The sequence below is a fragment of the Rhinatrema bivittatum genome, chromosome 14, assembly GCF_901001135.1.
Source record: "Rhinatrema bivittatum chromosome 14, aRhiBiv1.1, whole genome shotgun sequence".
NCBI classification, from domain to species: Eukaryota; Metazoa; Chordata; class Amphibia; order Gymnophiona; family Rhinatrematidae; genus Rhinatrema; species Rhinatrema bivittatum.
In genome coordinates this window covers 41853925-41867241 of record NC_042628.1, presented here as the reverse complement: position 1 = coordinate 41867241, position 13317 = coordinate 41853925, and the positions used below count along the sequence as shown (strand labels likewise).

The window sequence follows — 13317 nt, the reverse complement described above, 5'->3', positions numbered from 1 at the left end:
AATTCAGACTATCCCAAATATAGTACCTTGGTTTTAGAAACATTTAATACTAGGCTATTAAGTCTCAGCCAAGTTTCGATATTAGTAATACATTGTTCTAAATTCTTATAACCTAATTCTAGGTCTAGACCCAAAAGAGCAAAAATTTGAAAATCATTGGCATAGATGTATGGTTTGGAGCCAAAATTTCTAATAATCCTGCTAACTGGACTCAAAAAGATATTAAAAAGAATGGGTAAGAGGGATGAGCCCTGGGGCACACTATACTACATTTAATAGGAAGGCTTAAAATGCATAACCAATTTCACTTCCAGCAATGACAACCATTCAAAGCTCTCTAAAACCTCAGTATTCCCATTTTCCTGCCTCATTAACTCCTCACCCATCTTCTCTTGGGCGTCCTCAATCTTACCTCTACCAGCTACTAAGTTACCAACTCATCTCTATCTGGGATATCTTCATATATCACGTGGTTTTTTATCCAATTACCACCCAGAGATTTCACAATTCCAAATAAAGCTTTTGAGTTATCAACTGCTTTTCTCACCCCCATGTAGTATTTCATTTTTGCTAAAATGATCCCTTTAAAATAATCAGTATTAGCTGCTCTTCAAAATTTCTCTTAGCTGCTAATTTAGCCATCTACCATGGGAAAATCTCATGCCTAGAAAAGTTTCTTCTTTCATTTTCCACACCCTCTTCCTTCAAGGAATGTTATCAGCTCATACCAACCCTTACTAAAACTAGATACATTATTCTCATCAATATCTTCCCAATACTCTTCCCTCTTACTTTCAAGTGCTTCTACACATTTTTATGAGTCAATTTTACCCCATTTATTAATGCTTTCCATCTCAACACTTTTTCCACTTGATTTTCCTAAAAACTTAATACTTAAATATATTAAAAAATGATCTGTCCATAGGACTTCCTATATATCCCATATGTTTAATCTACCCTCTTCACATGCTAAATGGGAGCCAAAACCCAGTTATAAACGTGTACCACTTAGGTGACTGTATCCACAATTAAAAATTTTGTTAAGTATTGACCAGTGTACATTGTTTGCCACACATCCCTTCTGTTGTAATGTGGGAATGTGACAGCTCTTGCTTTTTGATGTATTTTATTGCTCTTGTGAGTTATTGTACTGTTGCATTACTTAAAATGTAAACAAATGTTAAATGTAAACTACTTAACCATGCTTTGATTATTACAAAACTTAGAGTAATTTGATTCAGACTGAATGTCAAATAGTAAGTAGTTTCATCTCCAGGTGACCTACCTTTCTGGAATCCAGAATATGTTGGCAGACCAACTCTGCAGAATGCTACTTGGATCTAAAGGTTGTGGATGACTTGTTCAGCCACAGGAGTTGCCAGTACAGGTTTGGATGACAGAATCGTTCTTCTAACATCACTGGCCCCATCAATGTGGTTGTTGTGTGTACAGTAGTCTCCTTACTCTTCCTGAAGGAATAGAAGGATGTGTTGATTTCAATCAGATTATGCAGTTTAGATGGAAGAGGTTTTTATGTTGTGGGTCCAGTCAACTGGATCTCTTTTTCTGGTGGTCTAAGGTAATTACTTTAATACCTATTTTTCTTTCTCTCCTGAAGCCTCAGCTCTTCTTTAGTTAAAAGGTCATCTTGATGCCATTGTAGAGTATTGCCAGCAAATGGAAGCGCCTTATATCTCGCACTACCCTTTGGTATCAAAGTTCATGAAAGATCTGTGGCATTCCAAACCTCTGGCCAGTAACCCTAAAGTTCCTTGGGACCTCAGTGTAATCCTTGTTCAATTCATGAAGCCTACCTTTGAACCTCTTGAGTCAGTGGTCTTGAAGTTTCTCTCCTAGAAAGTGTTCTATGTTGCTGTCACTTCAGTACGAAAAGTTAGCAACTTGCAAGTTATAGTTTCCTAAACACCATATCTGCAATTTTTTCATTACAGGTTTGTTCTGTGAACTCATCCTAAATTTTTTCCAAAAGTAGTATCTGTATTCCTCATTAACCAAGCTGTTCTGCCAATGTTCTTTCCCAGACTGCATGCACACAAAGGAGAATGAGCTCTCCACTCCTTGGACTGCCCTGGCATAGTACCAAGCTTCTCAATTGTTTCCTTTGATCTCAAATTGGGAAGGGCAATTGCCAAAAGAACTGTCTAATTGGCTACCGGACTTTATTGCACACTGTTACACACTGGCTGACTTACAGATTAGACTCTACTCATTAAATGAGAGCCATGGCAACTTCAGTGGCTCATCTCGGGGCCACTTCCATTGAAGACACATGCAAAGTTGCTGCTTGTAGTTTCGCTCTAATAGTGCATACTGCTACTGTTCCTAGTTATGTTATGTTATCCAAGTTGTTCACTCCTTTGTTCATTGTAAGACATATGTTGTCATTGTTTTCTACTTGTTATAATGTAAACCGGAGTGATAAGTAATTCTGTTACCTGAACTTCGGTATAAAAAAAAGTTATAAATAAATAAATAAATTTCACACAGTCACAATCCACTTCTGTCTGGATAACATGTCCTGAAGAGACAGTAACTTTGAAGAAGCAGTTTTGTGCAGCCTGTTCACCCAGTAGTCCAGTAATTACTCTGCATTGCAACCCTCAGCTTGGGATGCCACATGCATTATATATGATTCACACCTGCTTGTCAACCCATAGACGGGGTTCTCCATAAAAGCAAGATGAATCAGCCATGCATAATACTTACCTGCTTCCCTGATAGTTGAATATCTCGCTAAAACTTAAGCTCTGGAAAAGACTGAGGGGCTCACAACCTTTAGCGAGCTCTCAGAGCTAGGTCTACTGGGTGACATCACCCACACATTATATCTGATTCATTTTGCTGTCTAGGCAGGTAAGCAAACTTGCATTTTTTGCATGCCATGTTAGGTTTAGGTTTATTCAGTATTTGATCTTCCTGCTACATGCTTAGGGATATCTAAGTGGGTTACAATAAAATTCTTATATACAAATAGGCACCAACATAAATAACAGATAAAACCCTTCCCCAATACATTTCTAAAAATCAATAACCCCTACCCCTCCCTTAACAATAAAAGTAAATATAAAGTAAATTAACATATAAAAACCTTCTCAAAGCATAACTAAAATTCAGTCCTCACTTTAGCAAAATATAAATGTTTTAAGCATATAGTTCCCCACTACCTCTAGGTCAAAAGCCTATTGTAAACACCTGGGTGAATAACCAGGCTGTTTCTTTTGGAAACGTAGGTGATTGAGTTCTGCAACTATGATGAAGCCTACTCCTGATACCTCCATTAAGATCCCTACATTTGAGGATGGGGCAGGATAGGAAAGCTATGGGATCTTGAGTAGAAATCCTAGGGCTTTCACTGTCCCATTTCCTTTGAAAGTGGATTCAGCGGGTTCACTGCACAGTGTATTCTCTCCTCAGCGCTCCTCTCCAGATGTGAAGGCTGAGCTCTTTGAGCTGCTCTTCCAAGTCCTACATCACAACTGGCGCTACTTCTTCAAGTCCAGCGTCCTGGCCAGCGTGCAGCGTGGGGTGGCTGAGGAGCAGATGGAGAATGAGACACAGTTCATTGCTGTCATGCAGGTGAGATTTCATGCATATTATTTCTTATTCTTGATGACTGAGTTAAGATCTTTGGTTGCTGATCAAAAGCCATCTCTAACAGCTGAATGCTACAGCACATCTACTTTTGTATTTTTTTGAGAGCCAAACTGAAAACTTTGGCAGCTGTGCTTCTAGGATGAGTTAGCAGGGCTCCCAAGTGTGTAGGCATTTTAAATACATTCTCAGCTTCTGATAAGTGTATCGGTTTATTTATTTTAAAATATTTGTATGCCGCCCACTTGCTTACAGGCTCTGAGCAGCTAGCAGATTTGCTAGTATTAACCATAGAATAAGAATCTCAACATATGTCCCTTGGAAGTGAAAAGGAGCTGAGCCACCTTGTGTTTCTTCATTTCAGGCTAGTCAGCTAAAATGTAAGCAATGTAGGAAATTACCTGCTCTGTTAGCCTTTAGGATAAACCAGTTTGACTTCATTTTTGCTTCCTTTTATCATTTAGTTGCTAGGTGAAGTGGGCAAGTGAACAGTTCTCCAGGTGCCTAAAGTAATTATATCCTAATTGTAATGCCGTTCCTGCAGCAAGCTCCCTTCATGCCTGTCGCATGGAAGCATAAGATGAAATAGGGTTGCCCTGGTTGCTCTGCTAAGTGTGTTTTGCTCAGCAGAAGAGCCCCTGGTTTTGGAGCCTGAGGGTTGCAAAGTCTACAGCAGATAAACCGGGTTTGTAGCACTGCGGCGAGCAGTGGTGAGTGTCACCATCTAGAGCAGGGATGGCAAACTCCAGTCCTCGAGGGCTGCAAACAGGCCAGGTTTTCAGGATATCCACAATGAGCTCGCATGAGAGAGATTTGCATCCTATGGAGGCAGTGCATGTAGATCTTTCTCAAGCATACAAAACCCATTGTGGATATCCAGAAAACCTGGCCTGTTGGAGGCCCTCGAGGACTGGAGTTCGCCATCCCTGATCTTGAGGCTGCCACTATCATTAATAAAGCTGCATTCGTGTATTCAGGTGTCCTTATACATAGGATGGTATCATCCCTATGCCACGAGGCATAGCATAAGAGGATGCATAGGGAAAGAAACACACAGTATTTGGCAGTCAGTATAAGGTGTGAGGGAGTCACCAAAATGAAAACAAATTAATCTAAAGCAGGAGTATAAAGTGGCATACAAGGCTTGTGGAGGTGGAGGCAGGGGGAACATGGCAGAGAAGAGTTTGAGATAAGATGCAAAAAATGGAAAATGCTAATGAAAGAAAATGGGTTATGAAGGAGAGCTGCATGGAGCAAAAGGGATGGGAAGGCATGTAGGGAGGGGATGAGTGATGAAAACCATGGCCTTGAATAATATACTCTGGCATTGCTAGAGAGGATTTAACCTTGCTAGTCCAGCCCATAAAATATCAAAAGCAGTGTTTAGCTGTGTGTGCGGATTGGTTGGCCTTGTTTAGTAGGGTTTTTGTTTGGGATTATTTTTGTGGCATAAAAGTTCCCTTTTGACAGAGTGGGAGCTTGGCACATTTTGGTTCCTCTAAAGTCTTTTTTTTGTAAATTGTGACTGTAGGAATCATTTGTTCATATTTGGGTCTGGTAAGAGATGTAGACATGTACAGTCCTTGCTGATTACATTTTTACTGCACCATGGTACAAACTTCCATTGGACTTTCACCGAGACATTAAAGTTTAACTCCCTTTTCTTGGGCAGAATATCCATAGGATCTATTGCAGGAAAAGTTAAATCTGAAAGACAACTCAGGTAGCACAGAGAACCTTAATACTATGCTGGGGACCTTGGTTCAGTATAACTCAGGAAGGAGAGGGCTATCTAATCCATGCTGGGGACATTGGGCTGATTGTAGCTCTGAGATGAGAGTACTCTAACATCAGATTGAGGACATTGGTTCAGTAATGATTCAAGGGAAAGGTATAAGGTCTCTTGGCTCACCTATCAAGTTGTCAAACTTATTCTCAGGGCTGGATTAAGGGAGTATTTGGGGGTAGGGGGAGAGGCAGCTGCGACAGCACGCACGTGTTCAAGAGCAGCAGTCGTCAAAGTTGATGAGTTAACATTTCCTTCATTGATGGAGCAAGTAATTCCTGTCAGCACTACTGCTACCCCAATGCACCCCTGAGCCTGGTGAAGAAGCAGCATGACTGCAGCCTGCTGGGTAAAGCTCAGACAAGTGTTCTCTGTTTGTTTCTCCTTGCTGTCTTTAGGCATTTGGACAGTCCTTCTTGCAGCCCGATATCCACCTCTTTAGACAGAATCTGTTCTACCTGGAGACCCTGAATACCAAACAGAAGCTATATCATAAAGTGAGTATTTGTTCTGTTAGAACACATGAACTAAGGAGACAAATTCCCTTAAATAGGAATTTCAAAGAGTCTCCACCCTGAGGGGAGACTGGTTTAGAAGTTACTGTCAGATCGATCCAGTAAAGTGCGGCCGCGTTTACCCCACTCCTAACTCGCGTTCTACTCACTTTCCGGCCGCGTTAGCCCTTCCTGCGATACACTATCCCCTTTAACCTACTCCTACCGCGTCCTAAAATCCCCGGGCAAACCCTTCCGCACGCGGCATGTATATTGCATGCAAACGATCGAATTAGCTATTCCCTACCATCCAGTAACGCGCGCCCTGACTATCCCTTTTTTACCCTGCCGTTTTGCCGCGCGTTTAACCTGCTAACTTACCGCCTACGTCACATGCCGTCACGTCTTGAGCGGCCAATTGCACGCACAGGGGCCGCTTTCCCCCGTGCAGGCGTCCATCTTCACCGGGAGCAGCGATCCGTTTCTGCTGATGGCCGTCTCCTCCAGAGGGCTGCAAAAAAAAAGTAAGTCGCTTGGTCGCTTCACACTGCCAGTCCTCTCTCCCCTCCTCCCGGAGCAAGGCTGCTTTTCACGCCTTGCCTCGGGAGGAGGGGAGAGGGACTGGCCATCCCGAGCGTAGGATTGCCCGTCCTCTCTCCCCTCGCTCTTGCTACTTTTTTTTTTTTCGCTTTACACTCAGTCCTGTCTCCCCTCCTCCCGGAGCAAGGCTGCTTTCGCGCCTTGCTTCGGGAGGAGGGGAGAGGGCTGACAATCATCCGCCCGCCGGCTCCCGCCTCGATGACAGCCCGCCGGCTACCGCCTCGATGAACTCGCTCCCGCCTTGAATGCGCGCCCGCCGGCTCCCACCAGTAAGTTAACTTTTTTTATACTTTGTTTTTTACACTTTTGTTTTAATTTTCGCTTGCGCCTTGCTTCGGGAGGGGGGGAACCATCCACTTCCTGGTACCTGTCATTTCAAATGTCAGTTGAAAATGACATTTGAAATGACAGGTACCAGCGCACCCAGGATACCATATAGGCGCTGTATTAAGCGCCTATACAGTAAAATGGGTTGCGCGGGCCTAACGCTTCGCAGACGCGGCTTGCATTTGCAAGCAATTTAAATAGAGTATCGAGCGGTATGTGAGCAGGACTGTGCGTGCGGGGAACAAGGGTGCGCCCGGCACTGCCGCACTCTTTCTAACGCGGCCTTGCTGTATCGACCTGTTTGTGTCTGTAGGTGTCGAGGCAGGGAGAAATGCAGAAAAGTAGGGTTAATTTTTTCCCATCCCATTGTTTATTATGCAAAGAGAGACAGAATATGAAGGCAGATAAAGATCACAAGCTAATGTGGTCTGCTTGTATTGTACACAGCAGACTGTTTGAACTCTGGTTTTACCTTCACTTTCCCACTGCTAAAAATTATCAGATGATCACATGGCCCTAATCAGAGTATGCAAATACTGCCATAAAACATCTACAGCCTGACAATACTTTTCTTTATAGTTCCACTTGATTCTGGTCTCTTCCCTCCATACCATTTGCAAATAGCTTTAAGGTAGTTACAGGGGTACAGGTAATAGCATTAATTATGTACTTTCCCTTCACTCAGCTTCATCTTGGTATGTTTGGCATAAGAAGGTGTTGACCGCTGTTTTATGTACCTTATTATTCTGCCAACATGTTTTATTCATCCACTGTACATATGCATAACCTGGCCCCTTCTCCCCAATGCAGTATATGTCCTATGAAGTAGGTGAGCAACCTTCTGTTCCATTTATTTTACAGACCCATCATACATGGCTACTGAACGATGTGCAAATAACTAGTCACAGCTTTTAGTTACTGAAGAAACAAAATAGTTACTTAACAGTATGATAGTTTATCTTTCTTTTTTGTGGGGCAGACTCCCTCTCTTTTTTTCTTAGTTATTTTTCTTCTGTCTCCTATGAAGTCCTAGACTCCATTGTATTCCACTGAGAATATTTTAAATCTGCTCACCAGATCTCCCTCTTCCAAATGTTAGAACAAGATTTGCTATACTGGGTTAGACCAAAGGTCCATCAAGCCCAGTATCCTGTTTCCAGCAGTGGCCAATCCAAGTCACAAGTACCTAACAGGATCCCAAAAGGTTGATGCATTCCATGCTGCTTATCACAGGGATAAGCAGTGGTTTTCCCCAAATCCATCTTAATGGTTTATGGACCTTTCTTCTAGGAACTTGTACAAACCTTTTTTTTTTTAAACCCAGCTACACTATCATCTTTTACCACATCCTCTGGCAATGGATTCCAGAGCTTATTCATGCATTGAGTAAACAAAAAAAATTTCTCATCTTAAATGTATTACCTAGTAACTTCATTGTGTGTCCTTTAGTCTTTGTACTTTTTGGAAGAGTAAACAACCGATTCGTGTTTCCCTTTGCACTCCACTCATTATTTTATAGACCTCTTACCATATTCCCTCTCAGCCATCTCTTCTCCAATTGGAGCATTAACCTCTTTAGCCTTTCCTCATAGGGGAATCATTCTATCCCCTTTATTATTTTTGTTACCCTTTTCTAATTCCATTATCTTTTTATTTGAGATGCAGTGTCCAGAATTGCATACAATACTCAAGGTGCAGTCTCACCATGGAGCGATAGAGGCATTACAATACCCTCTGTTTTATTCTCTGTTCCTTTCCTAATTTCTAGCATTCTATTTGCATTCTTTGACGCCACTATACACTGAGCAGAAGATTTCAACATAACAGTGTTAAAGAGAATGTTCACCCATATTTCAGATCCTAGTTAAAAATGAAATAGAGGCTGGGCAGATGACTGAGGCAGAGATGTGCATTGCCATGCAAGAGACCTGCATTTAATTCCTAGATCTGGCTTCTGCTCCATGGGCCAGCAGGGACTAGGGATGCTGCAGAGGCAGTGCTCATAGCCCCTATTGATAGAAATCCAGCCATTATACAACAGCAACACCTTCTAACAGACTACAAAGCATACTTGTGGCAACTGGAAGACTGTTGCTGTGATGGCTGAGCGAAACAGGAGAGGAAAAGTACAGAAGTGAGGTATCATAAGTAAAGCCTTACTGGAGGCTCATTAAGGGCCAGTTCAGCTGGAAGCAAAAGGGTGAGGGAGAAAAAGTGCAGTATAGCACACACGTGCTCTTTGTTTCAGAGAGCACTGTAAAATATGAAAAGAGCCACCTTGAAATGGTTTTCTGCCATTGTATAGCACTAACAAAGGGATAACAACAGATCTAAATAATGTGTGGTTCTGGTTCCTAACACGGTGACACCACAAGCCTGTGGCCATCTTGTCAAGGGACAACTCATGCCTATACCCCAACATCAGAAGCAGAAGGCCTCTGATCATTTGAAGATGTGTGCAATACATGAGAGAGAGAAGAAAATTAAGATAAAACAGGGACGTGCATACCTTGTGCCCTCCTTTGCCATGCGTTGTGCCCCCCTCCCCCCCCCCCGCCCGCATTTCACCTTCCCTCCATATAAATAAATCTCAGTTTTAACTTACTATTCCGGAGCCAGTTTCTGAAAATAACTCCTAAACAACTTCTGAGTATTGTGCATTGGTTTGAAATGCCCCTTTAACATGGCCTGGATTTTGAATGCAACGTTGCTGTAGGGTGAATCCTGGTTTTGCTTTACTGAGCTGCCTTTGTGCCTTAACCCCTGCAGAAGATCTTCCGGACGACCATGCTGCTGCAATTTGTGAATGTGCTGCTCCAGGTGCTGATCCACAAGTCCCACGACCTGCTGCAGGAGGAGATCGGCATTGCAGTCTATAACATGGCCTCAGTCGATTTTGACAGCTTCTATTCAGCCTTTCTACCAGAGTTCCTGAGTGGCTGCGAGGGCATTGACTCTAACCAGAAGAATGTGCTCGGAAGGAATTTCAAGATGGACAGAGTAAGGCAGATGGTGGGCATGTGGAAACTCAGTATGGGGTGGGGATAAAGAAGTAGACAGGGAAAAGCTTTCACCACTCAGATGTACATGGTGAAGGCTGGGGAGACTTTCAATGTATGCAAAGTGTTGGGGAGATGGGGAGAGCACTTAGAGGGTAAAAAGATGTGCATAGTGGTGGTTGGGGGGGGAAGGTACAGAGACTGCTACCCCCCCAGGAAAGGGGATGATACAGTATGCAAGTATGGTGTGAGATTTAAAAGGGGTGTGTCATGATCTATGAATTCTTATTTTCATTCCAGTCATAAGTGTAAATAAATTGGCCTTGAAATAGAGATACATCGAGGTACATATTCAAAAGATTTGTTTGGCTAAGCGGGCCCCATCCCCATAGTCTGGATAAGTTTTAACCAGGTAATGACTGACTTGGATTAAAAAGAGGCAGCATGGCGGTGTTCTGGGTGGGGCTTTTAAACTTGACTGAGTCAGTCTGGTCTTGGTCTAGAACAGATCTAAAGTTATCCTGGTAGTTCAGCCAGATAACTTTAAACCTAATAGGCTATTTTCTGAATATAGCTGGTTAAATGCACAAAAAAAAACTCAAGCAAGTAGGGCCCAATTTCCATCTTACCCTCCCCAACTGAGTCATAGGTCAAGGTCATAGTAGTTTGAGGTCGCCCATATTTAAATAAAATACTGGGCCATCTCCTGCCTTCCACCCCACCCTCTTGACCCACTTACAACTTCTAAAAACTGCCAAGGTCAAGCTAAGAAGCAGTAGAATCTTACTGCACTCCCAGCATCCCGTGTTGCTCTGAAAGCAATGCTAGCAGTAAGAGCACCCAGTATTGCTATCTGAGCAACACCGGGAGCATGGTAAGATTCTAGTGCTTTTCATCTCGACTTTGGGGGGGGGGGGGGGGGGTTCAAGAGCCAGGCATCATTTTCTCCACATAAGTGGTTGATGTCACCTGATGGTGTTGTCATGGGAAATGTTCTCTCTTAGCGCCAGAAGAACTAGACATCTTTAACAGCATGCTCAGGAACTCCCACACCTCTGCTGTCAGTCATTTTAGTCCACTGAAGTGTCCAGATGTGTAATTTTTGTCTCTGCCAGAAGTTGTCGCTGCAATTTTTCACAATTTTTTCTTTATTCTAGTCAGAAGTTCTTTTCTGTTTTTGAGCAAAAAGAAAGGAAAGGAAAATGGAGCAAAAAGAAAGGAAAGGAAAATGGGACACTCGTTAATTGAGCGTCCCTTTTCCTAACCTGACTGCCGGCACACTTTTTTTTTTTTTTGACAGTTTTTGTGTTCCTCCGACTGAATATTTTGGACTCCTCAAAAATTAACACCTGCTCCAGGGCAGGTGTCCATTTTTTAGGGTAAAAATGTGTGTGTCGGGCTATGCACATGTTTTGGACGCACTAAGCCCTGTTTGCTTTGGGGGTATTGGATGTGCATCTAAAACGCACATCCAATCATGTTGAGCCGTGTACTGTGGCCAGCATATGGTATTGTATCAGCCTGAAAGTGGGCATCTTCGATCTTCATGACCTTTGCCTCCTATTTGCGACCATCTCATGATTCTTTATTCTGTGGTCCACACAGTAAGATGTCCCTTTGGGCCATTAAATATAGAACCATGAAGCTTAAATGTGAATTTTCTTCCCCTTCAGAAAGCAAAGGTTCCTTCTCCAAGAGGTCAGACTGGGATATAAGGCCAGAGTCTTGAGGGAGTAGAGAGTCTAGTTCTTCCACAAGTTCTGTAGTACACAAAAGTATAAAAGAAACTGTTGGCTGCGGTCTTCTAAGACACCACGACAAATCAATGTCAAAAATCCTTGGATATATCTTCAAAGAAGCATCTTACCAAAGACATGACACAAGGTTTCAGAGCCAATGATGTCTGCGCAGAAAACATTGGAGCAGAGATCTCTGGGGTGGAAGACAGTGGCACTATCCTCTTCACCATGGGGATTCCAGGTGCACAAACCATCAAAGCAGATATCTGCATCATTCTCTCTGGTACAAACGTCTTTGGACCGAAGATCCTTGGCACCATATGAATTGGAGCCGAGATTTTCAACACAGAAGGCTCCTCCTTTGGTGCTGACTTAGAAAACAAAATCGGACAAGCAGAATTTCTCTGCCAGTCTTAGTATGTGAGCTGGACACATCTAAGAAAGCTCTTCCTACATTTTCAGTGCCTCCCTTTCCAGAGTCTTTTTCTTTAAAGGATGTGGAGTGACTTTGTTGGGAAGTACGTGTCACTGCCATCTACTTCAAAGCCAGTTCTTCCCGTTGTAGAGAAGAACTATGAAGTCAGTCTCCTGTTATGCCTTTTCAATATCCACTTCTTCGCAAAACATCAATCCTTAAGTAAGGAGTTACCAATTATAATTTCTGGTGTTGAGGATTAAGCTACAGCCGCCTCCCCGTACTAAACGCCTTTCCTCTGATTCGAAGCAACGCTGACATTGCCTCTGGCAGCATACTGTTCCAAGGACCTGGATGGAACTTCCTGTAAACCTGGACAGCTTTTACGGACCAAGAAGGAGTTCCTTCGACCATATATCGATTACTGTGGCTTGAGCAAGGTCACAAAGAAGAACCGGTACCCTTTACCGCTGATACAGAACTATATGATTGCTCGAGGGAGGCACAAATTTTTACCAAATTGGATCTGCGGGGAGCATACAACTTAATTTGCGTTTGAGAAGGCACAATGGAAAACTGTTTTCAATACACGTGACTGTCACTGCGAATATCTGGTCATGCCATTCAGCTTAAGCAATGCACCCGCAGTTTTCCAGATGATGGTAAATGAGATATTTCGAGACCTAACTACATTCACACGTAATTGTCTGGACGATATTCAGTCACACTCTAACTTTGGACAAGCACCACACATACATCAGGCAATTGCTGCATCTATGACAACTTCAGTGTTATCCCAAGCTAGAAAAATGCTCCTTTGAGCAGAAAGAACACCCCTTCCTGGGGTATATTGTCTCCGCGACTGGACTCCGGATGGATCCCGGGAAATTGAACGTGATTCTCCACTAGCCGTGTCTGGCGGGGCTCAAGGTTCTACAGTTCTTGGGCTTTTTCAGTTATCACCAACTTATCCATAATTACTCCTAGCTGGCAGCTCCACTCAGGCTCTCAGTAAGAAGGGAGCTGACCCCCGGAACTGGAATCAGGAAGCCCTCCAAGCTTTCAGCTGCCTCAAACAGAAATTTACACATGATCCTTGTCTTCGCCACCCTGACCCCACTAAGCCATTCATCCTAGAGGTCGATACCTCCACACTTGGAGTGAGATCGATCTTGGTACAACATAATCCCCAGGGTGCCCTGATTGCCTCTGCCACTTTCTCGAGAAAATTCTCCCCAGTGGAGAGAAATTACACCATCTGTGACCAAGAACTGCTGGCAGTTGTTAGCCCTTGAAGAATAGTGCCACCTGCTGGAAGGCGCCTGATATCCAGTAACAATTTACA

General features: G+C 43.1%; 1 protein-coding gene across 5 annotated transcripts in view; it reads left to right on the top strand.

Annotated features, from left to right (window-relative positions):
* Positions 1 to 13317, top strand: part of XPO6 (exportin 6) — a 205463-nt gene that overhangs the window by 187753 nt on the left and 4393 nt on the right. For all 5 annotated transcript variants that reach the window (XM_029576103.1, XM_029576106.1, XM_029576105.1 and 2 more), the window contains 3 exons: positions 3436 to 3597; positions 5797 to 5895; positions 9589 to 9819. In XM_029576103.1, the coding sequence (XP_029431963.1) occupies positions 3436 to 3597; positions 5797 to 5895; positions 9589 to 9819 (492 nt within the window). The remainder of the gene's footprint in view (positions 1 to 3435; positions 3598 to 5796; positions 5896 to 9588; positions 9820 to 13317) is intronic.